The sequence below is a fragment of the Hydractinia symbiolongicarpus genome, chromosome 10 (genome assembly GCF_029227915.1).
Source record: "Hydractinia symbiolongicarpus strain clone_291-10 chromosome 10, HSymV2.1, whole genome shotgun sequence".
Lineage (NCBI taxonomy): Eukaryota > Metazoa > Cnidaria > Hydrozoa > Anthoathecata > Hydractiniidae > Hydractinia > Hydractinia symbiolongicarpus.
Window position 1 is genome coordinate 19,423,678 of NC_079884.1, and position 17,412 is coordinate 19,441,089.

Genomic DNA, 17,412 nt, shown 5'->3' on the forward strand with positions numbered 1-17,412 from the left:
CGTACTATAAGTGTGCCAAGTTTGATTCAATTTGAACAACCCTATGAAAAGTTATTGAGGGGGGGGCGGAATCCGCCCCCCCCCGGTCATAGTATGTTCGAAAAACCCCGGACCGAATAGGGTTCTTTCGATATGAATTATACAATTATCACTATTATTTTTACTTTTTTTCTTTGGCGTTAATAGCAGTTTGCGAGACATGTTTAATACTCATCTACATTTCAAACTATTTCCGGAAAGACTACTTTTTCAGCTTAAGTTACGCTTTTTTTGTAATGTACAGGTAGGACGGGGGGGGTCCCTTTTTCTTTTAAATACATAGAAAGTTTCTTAATGACTTTTTTCTAAAATTTGAAACTATTTGATAATTTATATGAAATAATTTATATGAAAAAAATAAAGTATTGGCATATTTTGGTTTTAATTTTTGTTTAAAATCAATTACTTTTGAGAAGTGTACACCCCCTGAATATTTTTACATTGGAATGCGTGTGCTCGATATCAAAATTCGAAATGCGTTAAATATGGCGTCTTAAAGTAGTGTAAAAAGTTTGTAAGAATTATTTATTATTTGAATGATATTTGTCGAATGAAATAAACTTATTGTGTCCGGTAAAGATTTTTTTGTTTATTTTTATCTATAGTTTAATTTTATGTAGGTTAGAAATTGTCCTAAAGTATTGCATAGTTTTCCATTTATTTATGCTCTCAGCTACCTGACTATTAATTGTGGTCGTAGGAACATCGAAAGAGTCGCCAGAGATTTACTTTCCTTTTATACCATGACTTAATTTCTCTTTATCAAGCGAGCCTTCGGAAGCCTTGAAACCATCCAGTTTTGGACGATTCAAAGATTGTTTGATGTTCATTGCTTCCTCTTTCAATGATAAAAATCTATCAATTAGAATTAAAAACATTCGATCGAATTGGCGTATTCGATTTTTTTTCTTTTATTCAATATATTAGAAGGTTAGAATTTGCATTTTTTTTCGTTGTTCCGAAGGTATGGCAGTTAGCAACTCAAATATGATTACAAAAGAAATGTACGCGATCGACATACTTATATACATAGAAAAACAATGGAATGGATATGAATATAGCTCCTTTGCAAGAGGACATCATGTCTATATGAACATCTGGTATCCATTGATAGGGGAAATGTTGCAATGCAAGCACGAACCATCTAATGAGGTTGACAAAACTGCGATTGCAATAATAAGAACTGATTTTTTTGGAGTTGAGCACACTGTTGGGCACGTTCCAGATAATATTTCCGTAATATGCTTAATATTTTTAAAGGTTACAAACATTGCCATTACAGCTAAAGTCATTGGGAAGCGATTAAATCGTGAAGGTGGCTATGGTGTAGAGGTTCCCGTTATTTATCGCTTTCATGGCCATGACAAGCTGACAAAGTTGGTGATAAAGAAAATTGATGAGATTAAAAGCAAGGTGGACACAAAAGTTGTAAAATGTTTGAAACAGATGTTAGAAGAACTATTAATTTTTGTCTATTTTTCGTTGCTCGCTTTTGATTTTTTTGGACTGTCCGCTAATTGGAGACAAAAAAAGCCATTTTTGCTGTTTGGTGCAAAAAATATTGTCCGCTAATTAAATAATCTGCTAACTAAGTGTCCGCTTTTTGGAAAGATTTTTATGAGACTTTGACTATAAAATGTCCGGTGTAAGACCAAAGTGTCCACTGGTCAGAGGTGTCCGCCTTTTAGAGTTTCCGTTAATTGGAAAAAATACTGTATACCAGAGATAGAAACCTTACTTGGACGATAAAGTATGAGTATTTTATATCAGAACGTACGTTGTTTATTCGATGCAAAAATTATATATTTTTTGACATTCTGGGGTATAACTTTGCCAGCCGAACGAGAAATAATAGAACTGGCGGAGAAACCGGAGCATATATAAAAAATGGAATTAAACGGAAGAATGCGCGAGGATTTAGAATGTGAAGAGTTTGAGTGCACTTGTCTGGAAATTGTGCTACCAAAATCGAAAAGTTTATTATTATGATCTTTTATCGACCCCCTGATTTATCCAAGCATTTGCATAAATACTTTAACAAAGTTTATGCTGGTATGCTTTCAAAATTATCTGATAAGGAAATTATTATCTTGGGAGATATGCACGTAATTTTTTAAAAAAGAACATCAATCGGGACTTCAAGTCTATTTTACAGCTAAATGGATTCAAACGAATTATGAAAGAGCCTACTAGAATTGAGGGCAAAACAAAGTCAATATCATAGCTACAAATAATCCAAGCGCTCTTAGTGACGCTTCTGTCATGTGGTATCGCAGATCACGAAATGATAGGTTGTGTTCGGAAAGTTCGTAATTTAAAATGACTATCTAGAAAAATCAACTGCCGCATTACAAGAATTATGAGCCGAAACAATTGAATAACTAGTTACAAAAACAAGATTGGGACAAAAATTACGATTCTGAAAATGTGAATACCGCATGGATGCACATGTCAAATGTTCTGACAAACGCGTTTAACTTATTTGCACCTAAAATATCAAAGCAAGCTTCGGGTTAACACCAACGATTAAAAAGATTAATCGTGATAAACTGTTGTGAAAATCTCGTAAGTCCAATGTAAGAGGAATCAAAGATGAATACAGAAGAAAACGCAATCAAGTAAATAGCATGATACGAACTGCTAAATCAAACTACGCTAGAGGACAACTCGAAGAAAACGCAAATAATCTAACAAAATTTTGGAACATTATGAAAAGGGTTTTCCCTTGCAAATCAAAAAATAGTCGTTTTGATCAACTTTTCAATATCAATGAAGATATGACAACAAATCCAATTACAATATCTATATTCTGTGATTACTTTACGAACATCGTTAGAAAACCCAAAAAGGTTGCATTTCCACTCATTGACTTTATTTGGAGGAAACTAAAACATGTTTTTAAACGAACTAGCTCAAAGTTTCGTTTCGGTTATATCTCAACTTTGATCATCTTGATCATCTAAATAAAATCAATAGAAAAAAGGCGACTAAAATTGATGATCTTCAGCCAGGCCTATTGAAAGACTCGGCATCCGTAATTGCACAACCTCTGGCGTTTATTATCAATATATCTTTACGTACTGGCGTTTTTCCAAATGAGAAATAACACCTCTCCACAAGAACGGACCAACAGAGAAGTTGGACAACTATAGACCAATGTCTGCATTGCCAACTTTGTCAAAAATTATGGAGAAGATAGTCCATAAAAAGCTCGTCAAATATTTGATCGAAAATTCTTTACTTGACAAACAACAAATTTGTTTTCCGTGCAAAGAGATCAACCGAACTTGCTGCTACCTTATTCACCGATGACATCAGGCGATATGTTGATAACAAAATGCTTGTGAGTTGTGTATTTATTGACTTTAGTGAAGCACTCTATGCATTATCTCATGCGATGCTATTGGAGAAACTACCTGTATACACAATAAATTGTCTTAAATTAGATTGGTTCTCGAGTTATATGTTTAATAGAAAGGAAGTTATAGCATACAACAGTCACAACTCACAACGTAGCATAGTTACAAGTGAAGTACCCCAGGGCTTAATACTCGGGCCCCTATTATTTCTGATTTATGTGAACGATATCGTTGATCAAATAAAGCAGTTACAAATTATAAAAATATACCGATGAAACTGTTTTATATACTCCCGGAAAAGACGTTGTAAAATTCGAAGAAAAACTTTCTTCCGACATGCAAGCTATTGCAACCTGTTCTAAAGATAACGAATTGATATTAAACTAGAAAAAAACCCTGAGTGTATACTGTGCGGTACTGCGACACGTTTAACGTTGACTAAAAAAATTAAATACCAGGAAAATCACATCAATGTTACGACATCTTATAAGTATCTCGTTATCGAAATTGACTCGACTCTTAGCATGAGTGAACACTTCAATCGTGCCTATAGGAAAGCCTTAGGTCGTTTATACCTGTTATCGAAATTGAGACAGCTGTTAAATACAGAGTCTGTTGCTACTATATACAAAACTATGGCTTGTACCAATTGTCATTTATTGTTGCCTGTTGTCGTTGCATGTCACATATGTTTAGGAAAACTGTCAACCGTGGAAGAAAGAACCCTGTCAAACTGGTTTCTTTTGAAGGATTCAAAAACCGACAAGCATGCAAATTTGTCAAAAAGTGCATGGAACAACTTGCATGCAAAAAATTCCATGATTATTTTAAATCATTAATCACGAACAATGCACTAGGAATAACAATTTCATATTGAAGCTGCCATTATGCAGAACAGAGTTTAGTAGAAGGTCTTTTAGCTGAAATGGAAATCCTATGTAAATAATTGTGAAATAAAATTGTGAAATAAATAAACAAACAAACAAACAAATAAATAATTCTCCTTTATCAATTGGTTAAATTACTTACAATCGCCATGAGCTCGATGCATTTTGTAAGGATTGTGTAGGTGCTGATTGAAGACATTATGATGTGGGTTATGATTTTGGTACTGCCACGGAGAGCCATCAACAGCATTGGGATATTGCTTATCATACTCTCCATCAGGGACGCTTCCATATTGAGGCTGATATTCAAATTCATCGTTTTCGTTACCAGATGTCGTATCTCCACCTTGGGCTCCACTGACTTTGCCTTCCCTTTGCTTAAATTGGCGTTGTTCTCCTGTAATAAAAAGAGTTAAAGTGATGAGAAAATTTTCCACATACATAAGCTAGAAACCAGACAGAAATATGTCCAACGACAAGACCACCCTTTCCATATAGTCTACGAGCTATTTTGCGTGAAAATATTGTCCCAATGTGCCTAAGCCATAAATGTCAAAGCGATCAAACTCTGACTGCAAATTGCAGAAAAACAACTAGTATTTTTTTCTGAGCATGCGTATTTGCGATGTTTACGTCACGTGATAAGAAAATTTCCTGTTCCGAACCGATTCTATAAAAATAGAGCTGAGTTCAACTTATTCCGTGCTCTCCGTCAACGAATTAAAATTAAGCAAACGTGTACTCAAGGATTCTTTTTTTACTTTCTTTGACTATTAAAGTGCCAATGATTCTCAAACGATTTTAATAACAAAGGCAATGTGTATTTACTAAAAGGTTAACTTTAGAAAAGGCTACAAAATCTAAAGCTGGAAAAACCCAACTGCCAATCTGTCAATATTCCAGGCAGTTGCAATTTATCACCAGCACTGTTAGAAATAGACCAACCATCAGAAATCACCAGCAGTGTCAACTCCAGACATACTCACACCTCCACCTTCCCTTGCATTGACTACACAGATAATAAAAACAGCTCAGGCATTTCTATGGGCAAAAAACGAAAAAAAAGAGTTGTTATTGTCAGCTTTTAATGCCTTGCTGATGCAGTCAGTTTAATGTAATTTGAATACATCAACACCTCCACTGCAGAAAAAGGACGAAGACTCTTTATTGTCTCAGTTTAGTAGAATATTTCAAGGGCTTGCCTGTTGAAAAGAAAGGAATTGCACGAGTGAGGATCATGCAAGTTATAAACAAAGTGTATCGGAGTGATGAAACTGACTGAACTGTTCTGTTCATTTACTTATATTTTTTTTTATTTGTAATTGCATGTACAACACCTAACTATCTTCGATCACAGTTGTTATGTACTCTTGTTACAATTTTTTTCGAACAGATCTGGCAATTTTTGAATAAGTATTAGTTGCAATTTTCCCTAATAAAGGCACTAATTCGCCTGGTTGTTCAATATTACGGCAACTATCTTAAGGGCAGAAAATAAGCCAAGGATAAAAAAGTGCGGAATAATTTAGTGCGAATTAAGAGCCGAATTTTTTATAATAATGCAGAATGAATTAGTGCGAATCTAGGTAAATGGTTAAATGTGCGGAATTTATTAGTGCGATTTCGTAAACAAGGTCCCCAAACGATCCTATTTTCTAAGACAACTTAGATATCTGAAGACGTGTGGAAGTCCTAAGTTCATGGTGAAAGATCAGGGATAATGAAGACAGAAGAAAAAAAATAATAACAACAACAGTTATAATAATAACTAGTCGATAAACCCGTTAAAAAAGCAACTTAGGCAGAAAAACAATGGAAAAGTTATGATACTTTACGAGTTTTGATAAGGTCAGTATGACACACACGAAAAAAATATTTTAGACATTCGTCAACCTGTTGCATCAAATGCAAAAAGCTTGAAGCTCTGATTAAAATAATGTAGAGGATCTTGTCCTTTCAACGAACGGTTAATGAGCTCCCGGTGTGGAACGCCCGGGTTATTGATTAATAAGAACCGTCAACTGTGCCACACATTCAGGTGTCCGAGTGAAGCGCACACAACTTTATAGTGTTTCCGGTGTAATATATTTTTTTAAAAAACACAATTGACAACTCGTTGCTACTCTGTCCATAGCAAAAACAGTTTGGCCAACCTTTGGCTTAACACGTTTAAGCTTAATACCCTTCTCATATAATTTTATTGCAGGGTCGGTTTACATAGCAACACAGGATACACTCTGGTGTGGGGTAAGCGATTACTATACCGTGTTGCATATTTATATAGGTGTCATACCATTTTGAAGTCACAGTTTTGGTTTAAAAAACAAACCGGAAAGAATCTGTCGTTAACAACAGGCTTGGCGCCTACCTTATCGGTAAAAAAAAGTCGGCATAAAGTGACTAAATTTTGTCAAAGTGACTAATATTTTTGCCGACTTTTTGCTTTTGCCGACTAATTTTTTGCCGACTTTTTCTTTACCGATAAGGTAGTACAGATAAACGGTGTTACACATGTGTATAGGCGTAATATCTATTTTAAAAACATTTTACCGCCCACTTTAGTTTAAAAAAAAACACGGGAAACAGTCCATCGTTACCCCATCCAGCTAAAAAAATAACTCAGTAATTTTATTTGTTGAATAAGTTTTCCAGAAAGTAAAAAAACACTAACCATATACGACCACTTTCGAAATCCAAATGACTTTCGTCTGTCCGCGAAAAATCTTGGATTGGTTTTTTAAAGATCCAATTTCGATGGCTGTACACACTCTTGAAATAACACCGTTAATGTCAACGATAAAAATTCGAGATACTTCAAGGAAAACAAAACACGTAGCCTACGCTGTCGACCTTACTGGTGCAGGAAAGCTAAAAGCATTACATCATTAGTCATTTTGATTAAAGGACACACCTGTAACGATCCTGAACGTTTAATGTTGTCGCTACCTTCAAAGTATTGTGGTATAGGTGTCGTTAATCTGGTTACACTTTGCAAAATAGAATATAACAACTCCAGACAAGAAACGAAAACGTTTTCAAATGATGTTTTAGAACAGCGAGAGATTTTTTAAAAAAAATGAAGATGAATCATGTAAGATCAAAAATGGGATTCAAGTAGCTAAGAGAAAAGATAACGAAGAAATTCGGAATCTGTAAAAGCTAAGACCGTGAGCAAATCACAGATACGAACAATTAAATGCTTCACAGAAAGCAGATCATATAACTGGCTGACTGTTTTGCCAATAGATAATTACGGATTTACATTAGACAAAAGGTCATTCTGAATGCTATCCGCTTGAGGTACAACCTACCACTTATTAGATTGTTAGAACGGTGTGCATGCGGTTCATCATTCACTGTGGAGCATGCATTGAGCTGCTACACTGGTGGGTTTATTGCAGACGACACAACGTAGTCAGGGATATCGCTGCCCAATTCTTATCTGAAATATGCAAAGCTGTTGGAACAAAACCAGGCCTCGAACCATTGACTGGCGAGAGAATAGCTTCCAACAACCGGCAAGATGAAGCCCGTGTTGATAGCGCAGCCAGGAATTCCTGGTGCTATGGGCAGAGAGCATATTTTAATATAAGGGTGTTCAACCAACAAGTTCAATGTTATAGTGAGATTTTCTTAGAAAAGGTTTATATTATAAACAAAAAGTCCAAGAAGAGAGCATACAATGAGCGCATAATTCAAACCGAAAATGTTCGGCTATTACGCCTATTATTATAGAGTCTAGTCGGTAGTCCGTTGAAAAATTCACAGGTCCGCCGTCCTTTATATACAGCATTTCGTGTGTCTCGCTACTTGAAGTACCATTTTGCACAAAGACAGACATAATACGGCTATTATTAAATCCGTTCGTTCTTCTTTTATTTACCGCATTACGTGTCTCGCTACTGCAATTACCATTTTGCGTGACAGACAGACGTATACGGGTATTATAATAAGATTAGCCGGGAAACCCAAGCCACAAGTAAAAGTGTGACCTGGTGTGGATCACCTGTGGAGCGCTTAAGAAGAGCCGTAAACTGTGCCACACGATCATGTGCAGCGCTTTAGTACTGGTATACAGTATGTCGTAAATACCTTGTCATAGCAAAAATAATCGGTCATTATTATTTTATTTTGTGGAATAAATTTTTTTGAAAGTTCAAAAATTAATCATGACACTGGGCTGAGCGCTTAGTACAGTTAAACGGTGTTGTACAGACATATAGCGATAATACCCTTTTCCAAAAATATTCATTGCAACTTCAGTTTAAATAAAAACACAGGAAACAGCCTGTCGTTACCCGTCCAGCCAAAACAATCGCTCAGCCATTTTATTTGCAGAAAAGGTTTGCAGAAAAATAATAAAATATGTAGCTACCCAGCTAACTGCATTTGGCATAAAAATTATTGCTTAAGAATATTGTCGTAGCCAAGCTGCATTTTTTACTTTACCGAAGATATAGCTAAGGAGGTGGCTAAATAGCAAGACCTTTAACATCAAAATAAATGTTGGCTATGATAAAAAGCTCTTATACTATATGGAATACTAATAAGTAAAGCTCTAGCTAGCCTTCAAAATCTTCGTTTCTAGCCAAAAAAACCTAAAAATGGTGCGTTTAAGATTCGTAAATGGCTAGAACACGTGACAATAATATTTATCTTAGCATGTAAAAACATATAGAAAACAAATATTACAAGTAGCAAAAAGAAAAAAGAAAGCAAACAGTTAAGAAACTTTTCTTTCTCCAGCAATAAGTTGGTCCAATATGCTTGCCAAATTTCGGACCGATATTAGGGGAACGTACAAATCGTTGCTAAGGAATATAAAAAGCTTTAGTTTCTGATTGGCCATTTATCTAAAACTCCGCTCCTGATTGGACCTTTATTTTAGCGGTAACTCGTCCCTGTGCCCGCGGGGGCCCAACGAGTTTCACGTCCTTGCGCTAGCGGGCTTGTATTTCGTGTGTGCTTTTTATACACGAATAGACAGACGATGGGGACCTGGCGTCAAAACGCCAGGTTAAGCTAGAACTAATTGTTCGACTTAATTGAACAACTTGTGGAACGCTTCATAAGAGCCCCAAACTGTGTCACCCATTCAAGCAGAAGGCTTCGGTACAGACATGCATATGTCGTAATTCGAGTTCGACATAAGTTTTCGTAAAAGTTTAAAAATTATTCGTGACACCGGGTTGAGACAGACAGACAGACAGACAGACAGACAGACAGACAGACAGACAGACAGACAGACAGACAGACAGACAGACAGACAGACAGACAGACAGACAGACAGACAGACAGACAGACAGACAGACAGACAGACAGACAGACAGACAGACAGACAGACAGACAGACAGACAGACAGACAGACAGACAGACAGACAGACAGACAGACAGACAGACAGACAGACAGACAGACAGACAGACAGACAGACAGACAGACAGACAGACAGACAGACAGACAGACAGACAGACAGACAGACAGACAGACAGACAGACAGACAGACAGACAGACAGACAGACAGACAGACAGACAGACAGACAGACAGACAGACAGACAGACAGACAGACAGACAGACAGACAGACAGACAGACAGACAGACAGACAGACAGACAGACAGACAGACAGACAGACAGACAGACAGACAGACAGACAGACAGACAGACAGACAGACAGACAGACAGACAGACAGACAGACAGACAGACAGACAGACAGACAGACAGACAGACAGACAGACAGACAGACAGACAGACAGACAGACAGACAGACAGACAGACAGACAGACAGACAGACAGACAGACTGCCTGCCTGCCTGCCTGCCTGCCTGCCTGCCTGCCTGCCTGCCTGCCTGTCTGTCTGTCTGTCTGTCTGTCTGTCTGTCTGTCTGTCTGTCTGTCTGTCTGTCTGTCTGTCTGTCTGTCTGTCTGTCTGTCTGTCTGTCTCAACCCGGTGTCACGAATAATTTTTAAACTTTTACGAAAACTTATGTCTCAAAATAAAATAATATTGACCGATATTTTTTGCTATAACAGGGTTGAAAAATACATTACATCCGGAACACTATAATGTTACTCGAATTACGACATATGCATGTCTGTACCGAAGCCTTCTGCTTGAATGGGTGACACAGTTTGGGGCTCTTATGAAGCGTTCCACAAGTTGTTCAATTAAGTCGAACAATTAGTTCTAGCTTAACCTGGCGTTTTGACGCCAGGTCCCCATCGTCTGTCTATTCGTGTATAAAAAGCACACACGAAATACAAGCCCAGACAGACAGACAGACAGACAGACAGACAGACAGACAGACAGACAGACAGACAGACAGACAGACAGACAGACAGACAGACAGACAGACAGACAGACAGACAGACAGACAGACAGACAGACAGACAGACAGACAGACAGACAGACAGACAGACAGACAGACAGACAGACAGACAGACAGACAGACAGACAGTTTTTGTACTACTATAAGAGATAAATAATACCATCAGTCATATTTGCAGTCGAGTTGATTGGCAATTGTTGAGAAACATACAACGACGTCACATTCTGAATTGGTTCATGTGCTCTTTGTGGGGCAACATTTATGCTACCCATTACCGAGAGTGTATTATTTGCTGCTGAAAACTCCACAAGGGAGTGCGAAGGATGTCGATCTAAAAAAGAATTAGGAATAAAAGGGGGAAATAAACTTTTGTCATTTTCTCATGGATACGTTCTCACAGAATCTTAATTGTAATTGCAGCTTCATGTCAAAGGTATATGCGTAATATGCATATTTAACAACAGGAAAAGACACATACCATTGTTTGGTGGTCTTTTTTTACCGTTTTCATGGTAATGCGAATGATGTCCATAATGATGGATATGTGGAGGGAAAAATATAAAACGTTTCAATCCTACAACACAGCAAATAAAAACTAAAATCTCTTAGTCATTCTCAAAGAATATCCCTACGAGACGCAAAAAGATCCTTAAGACGTATACTCCTGTTTAATGACTTCTCAGTGTAAATATAACCTTACTTTTTTATCACATGAAAGAAAAAGTAAACAGTAGCTCGAAATACATCATTCAGTTAAATCTATCAAGGTAATATCTTGGCCCACTTGTATAAAAATTCGCAAGCCCGTTGAAAAATCCACGAAAATTAGTTTGCCGAAAATTTTCACAGCGGGTGTTATAACAGAGGTACACCACAAAAACCATGTCTATTACTGCAAAGCAGGGAAGTAATGAAGGAGATGTTAAAAAAAATTAAACATTTCTTTTGAAAATAATGATTACAAAATTTTTATATAAGCGTAATTTGTGAAGATAATAGGTATGCATTATCTTGGTAATTTATATTTAAATGGATGACGTTACATACGTCGTCGTGCACTGTTTTCAGTTTCGACATCATTTTCATCTTCTAATTTTTGTTCGAAGACCTTTTCCATAAGAATCTCGTTTTGAGCTCTTTCTTTCATGCCGCCAAGCCCTCTACCCATAAGGCCAGCTAAAATAGTAGTAAGGAGAATAAGAAATAACATAGTATGCATCTTTTAAAAAATATCTTAACTTTGAGGGCTTAAAATATATTATCGAATTGTTCTTCAGTTGTTAGATAATATGTTTTAAATTTGATCCCCGTTTATTATTTACAGAATTCAGAATATTCCTGGCTCAAGTTTGAGCCGCATCTGCTAAGTTGTAGGACTTGCTTACTTATTAGCCAAGATGCACGAAACACAAGTATCACAGAAAAGAAGAAAACAAAGAAGACAATGTCGACATAAAGCAAGTACGCAACAAAAACTAAATAAAAATAAATAAATGAAATAAAAATAATAAAAAATAACTAATTGAAAAATAAATAAATGAAAAATAAATAAATGAAAAATAACTAATTGAAAAATAAATAAATGAAAAATAAATAAATGAAAAATAAATAAATGAGAAATAAATAAATGAAAAATAAATAAATGAAAAAAAAATAAATGAAAAATAAATGAATGAGAAATAAATAAATGAATGAGAAATAAATAAATGAATGAGAAATAAATAAATGAAAAATAAATAAATGAAAAATAAATAAATGAAAAATAAATAAATGAAAAATAAATGAATGAGAAATAAATAAATAAATGAATGAGAAATAAATAAATGAAAAATAAATAAATGAAAAATAAATGAATGAGAAATAAATAAATGAAAAATAAATTAATGAAAAATAAATAAATGAAAAATAAATGAATGAGAAATAAATAAATGAATGAGAAATAAATAAATGAAAAATAAATGAATGAGAAATAAATAAATGAAAAATAAATAAATGAAAAATAAATAAATGAAAAATAAATGAATGAGAAATAAATAAATGAATGAGAAATAAATAAATGAAAAATAAATGAATGAGAAATAAATAAATGAAAAATAAATGAATGAGAAATAAATAAATGAAAAATAAATGAATGAAAAATAAATAAATGAATGAGAAATAAATAAATGAAAAAAGAGAAAGAAAAAAGAAAGAAAGAAAGAAAAAAAGAAAAGAAAAGATTCTTACATTCAAATTCTTCTTCTGATATCTTTCCAGTATTTGACAACCCTACAAACACAAGATGTAAAAAATTATAGTATTAATGATGTCATGTAGCAACAGAATAAACAAAAATTAAAAAACAACCTTCCAAATTCGATCGTTCGTAACCGGATTCTTCTGACCGATAACCTAAAAAGCGTTCATTTTAATTTTATTTTATTTAGGCGAGACTTTTGTTCGGGCGTGAACTGGAAAAAATCAAATTTAAAACAAAGTGGGCGAGAAAAAATCTTCGTTTGCCATCATTTATTTCAGACATATCATTTGTTGTATATATCAGGTAGGGTGAAGGTATTAAAGAGTGTGAAAGAATCTGAACTTGAACTTTTTTTGCACTCTATATATTAAAAATATTGATCGTCTTCTGAAAGCCTCATTCTCCAGTTCATCAAGACGAACGAACGTAAAAACAAAGCAACCAAAGCACTTACGCGGATAAGGGTCCTCCCACGTGAGTCCCCATGTCTTTGGAATTTTTGAACGACGGGACTTTTCTTCGGTTAAGGCAACAGGCTTAAGAGTATCACCTGTAGCGAAAATACAAAAATAGATTAATCCAACGTCGGAAAGTTTCGAAAAGTTACGACAACAATGCGGCTTACTTTTGACAACTGTTAAAATTACGACAAATTAGATAGTCATAATCTACTTGGAAAAGGTTCGACGATGTACGAAATTTTGTATGCAATATTCTAAACTCGTTAAGCCAATCTAATGGCTTCCTGGAATTAACTTCGACTTGCATTTTTTGCATATATGGCTATTTAGCAAGATTCTTCGCGTGTTTTATATTTTATTTTGTATGTTTTCTTCTGCTCGAGATTTTGCAGCAGCATCAGCTGCAGCAATGGACGCCATGATTGTGAAAGTTTCAAAACATAAACAATAGGCTTGAAAAACATATGCATTGTAAAGCAACTGTGTCGATGGACTGACATTCGAATCAGGCCTCCGCCACGTCATAATGTCAAAACGAAGTTAAACAGTGTTTACAAACAATGCACGACGCCAGAATACCCCCTAGAAAAAACAGCTAAGTAATTTTTTGCTTTGCCCTTAAATATTATCGTTAAATCAGCTAGGTGAACTAGCTTTGATTATGACATGAGTATCTAGCCGACTTTATTCTAAACATACGTGAAATTTCAAACTGTGTCTCAAAATTGGTGATGTTGCTGGCATATATCCTGTATCTTTAGTTATTGAGTGTACTTTTTTTTCAAAAAGCATATTATAATGTAGTTGAACTATTGTAAGAAATATACTACTCTGTTTATTTGTTTCCAAGTGAGTTAGGAAGGGCATTTTTAGAACTTTTAAGATTTGCATTTCACACATTTGTGATACCAGAATTAGGATACGATACGATAAAATCTTATTGTGATGAGGCAAGTTGGATTTGGAGCATTTCCTTCGTGGCATTAAAGTGCTAAAATGTAAGGGCTTTTTAACCGATGTACAACTTTGTTAAGGATGTTCTTGCTTATTTCATGTTATTTTTAAGCCTCTTAGATCGTTGTTCATAGAAATATTATATAAAGTTCCAAAATTTTAAGATCTTATACAATAATACGAAGTGTCTATGACAAGCATAGGGGGTGTGTTCATTTTCCTTTAAAGTCGCCGAAAAATGTATGTCTTATTTGTTAACTGCCTGGACGTTACGGCACGACGTCAATGTATTTAGACTAACGTAATTAGAAAAAAATGTTTTCAAAATGGCGGATGTCAAACGTCATTTTTGCTGCTGTTGGTGAATTTAAAATTATAATAACGCAACGAGTTGTTGAGATAATCTCAAAATAGTTATTTTCACTAATAGTACTAGCTGAAAGCAGAGAAGGACGAATAATGAATGGGAATGACGATTCCACTGGAAATTCAAGACCTGCAACCGCACCAGGCGAAGTGATGGGCCTAGGCCTACCATCGACATCAACGAAAGTTCCTTGTGTAAAGTGCAGAAAATTATTCCGTACGGCGAGAGGTGCTCTACAACATCAGAGACAAGGTAAAGTAATTGGGTCAAGAGTCGATCTTCTGCCTGCAGAAGAAGAGGTTCCTATGCATGAAAATTCTAACAACAATGCAACAGAAGTAACAACTGAACAGTTTTACTGGGGTGAAGTGAGGGAAAGTGATTTTACAAAACTGATTGATTCATGCTATGAAAAAATCGTTTTCTGGAGGAAAAATCTTTTTATGCTTTCAAGTGGAGGTACTGGCAAAGACTTCACCCGGGAAATAACTAGATTGCTTAATGCTTGGGTAGAAGATAGCACGCTAGGATTGATATCGATGAAGGCGATTCACATTATGCCAGCTCTTTTACTCCAAAAACCAAGCAAAACCTCCAAAGCCAGAAACCATGTAAAAGCTCTGGAAAGAAGACTGCGTTTATGGCATAGACGGGAGATTAATGCGTTGGTGAATGAGGCAGAAACACTACAATCGAGACTGCCAAAACTTATGGAGAAGAAAAACATTGAAACAATCTCAAAACAGTTTAAAGAGAAAAGGGAAAGAGGTGATGTACATGGCGCAATCAAATTGCTTACAAACAATATGGGTGAAGGAGTGCTTCCATTAAACGATGCGACAATTGCAACACTGAAGGAGAAGCATCCCAAAGGACAAGATACTAATGATTACAATCTACTGCGTGGCTCTGTTCAACACGTCAATCCGATAGTATATAATGCTATTGATGAGCAAATAGCACTAAAAGCTGCATTGGCAACACAGGGTGATTCAGGTCCTTCTGGTGTTGATAATGATGGATGGAGAAGGCCGCTGACATCGAAAATGTATGGAGAGTGTGGCAAGAATTTACGATCGTCCATTGCAAATGTCACAAAGAAACTTTGCACCCAACAAATAAATGATCAATCGTTGCAGGGTTTTCCAGCTGAAAGGTTAGTGCCACTTGACAAGCAACCAGGAGTCCGGCCCATTTGGGTCGGGGAAGTGTTAAGGCGGATCCGTGGAAAAATGGTTATGTCAATTGTTAAAGGAGATGTTATCATATCGGGGAGCAGGATGCAGATGTGGTCTGGTCAAAAAAGAGGAAGTGAGGATGCAATCCATTCGACGAGAAAAGCATTTGAAAGTGAAGGAGCTGAGGCGGTGATACTAGTAGATGCCGCTAATGCTTTCAATAACATTAATCGGAAAGTTCTTCTTCGCAGTGTGCAAATATTGTGTCCAGAGTTCTCAAATTATGTCGTCAATTGTTATCGTGTGCCTGCTAGATTGTTTGTCATTGGTGGAATTGAACTGCGCTCTAATGAAGGAACCACTCAAGGAGATCCAATTGGCATGGCAGTTTATGCTATGGGAATTACACCACTCCTTAACATCATGTTGTCAACAATTGTTGATGTTCAAGATCAAATAGCAGCATTTGCGGACGATATTACATCAACAGGAAGATTGCGATCATTGAAGCAATGGTGGATCAATATTACAACAATCGGTTCACACTTTGGATACTTTCCCCAGCCAATGAAATCATGGGTAATTGTAAAAGAGGAACACTTTAATCTTGCCAAAACAGTGTTTGAAGGCACAAATATACAAATATCCAAAGATGGTGAGAGACATCTTGGCGTCGTTATTAGAAGTAAAACAGCCAAAGATCAAAACTGCAAAAAGATGGTCAAAGACTGGTTTGATGAATTGACCTTGCTGACACAGATTGCAGTCACCCAGCCACAGGCGGCATATGCATGTTATGTGAGTGGCTTTCAGCATTGCTACTCATACTACATTCGAACGATACCTCAAATGGAAGATTACCTCCAACCAATTAAAGATATTTTGAGACATCAATTTATTCCAGCTATCACTGGTGGGAAAGTCATAAACGACACAGAAAGAGATCTTCTGTCCCTCCCGGATGGACGGACTTAGTCTGTGAAATTGCACCGATTGAGAATTCAAAGCAGTTTACTTTTCAACTTTAGAATCAGATACTTGGCATCACTGAAAATGGGGAAACAAAATCAATTGCAATGATTAAAAGTGAGAAGAACCAACGAAATAAAGAGAAACTGGTGCGAGTCAGAGCCGAGTTGAATGAAGATCAAAAGAGAAAGAACGACTCCAATTGCCTAATCTGTTCTTCAAACTGGTTAACAAATCTTCCTATCAAAGAGCTTGCGTACGATCTCAACAAAGAGCAGTTCCAGGATGCACTGCGTATTCGATATAACTGGACCATCCCTCAATTAACCACTGAATGTCTGTGGAAGCAGTTTTGATGCTTCACATGCGCTGTCCTGTAAGAAAGGAGGGTTTGTAAAATTAAGACATAATGAGATTCGCGACATAACAGCAAAGCTTAGTGGCTCTAGATGGCGAGCAGTTTCAATATCGTACTGCCAATTGCAGCAGAGAAGCACGTTTGGACATCAGTGCTACTGGGTTCTGGACTCATGGGCAAAGAGCATTTTTCGTTATAAGGGTCTTTGACCTAAGTGCTCGAAGATACAGGGGCCTGGAGCTCAGCAAGTGCTTCGAAAGGAATGAAGATGAAA

At 36.1% G+C, this 17,412-nt stretch overlaps 1 protein-coding gene across 1 annotated transcript in view; it reads right to left on the reverse strand.

The window, feature by feature from the left end:
* Positions 1-17,412, reverse strand: part of LOC130613093 (uncharacterized) — a 45,428-nt gene that overhangs the window by 20,925 nt on the left and 7,091 nt on the right. Inside the window, exons 7-13 of the mRNA XM_057434421.1 lie at positions 13,306-13,401; positions 12,959-13,003; positions 12,839-12,880; positions 11,660-11,788; positions 11,091-11,186; positions 10,773-10,943; positions 4,428-4,682 (exon numbers count right to left, since the gene is read on the reverse strand). Of these exons, the coding sequence (XP_057290404.1) occupies positions 4,428-4,682; positions 10,773-10,943; positions 11,091-11,186; positions 11,660-11,788; positions 12,839-12,880; positions 12,959-13,003; positions 13,306-13,401 (834 nt within the window). The remainder of the gene's footprint in view (positions 1-4,427; positions 4,683-10,772; positions 10,944-11,090; positions 11,187-11,659; positions 11,789-12,838; positions 12,881-12,958; positions 13,004-13,305; positions 13,402-17,412) is intronic.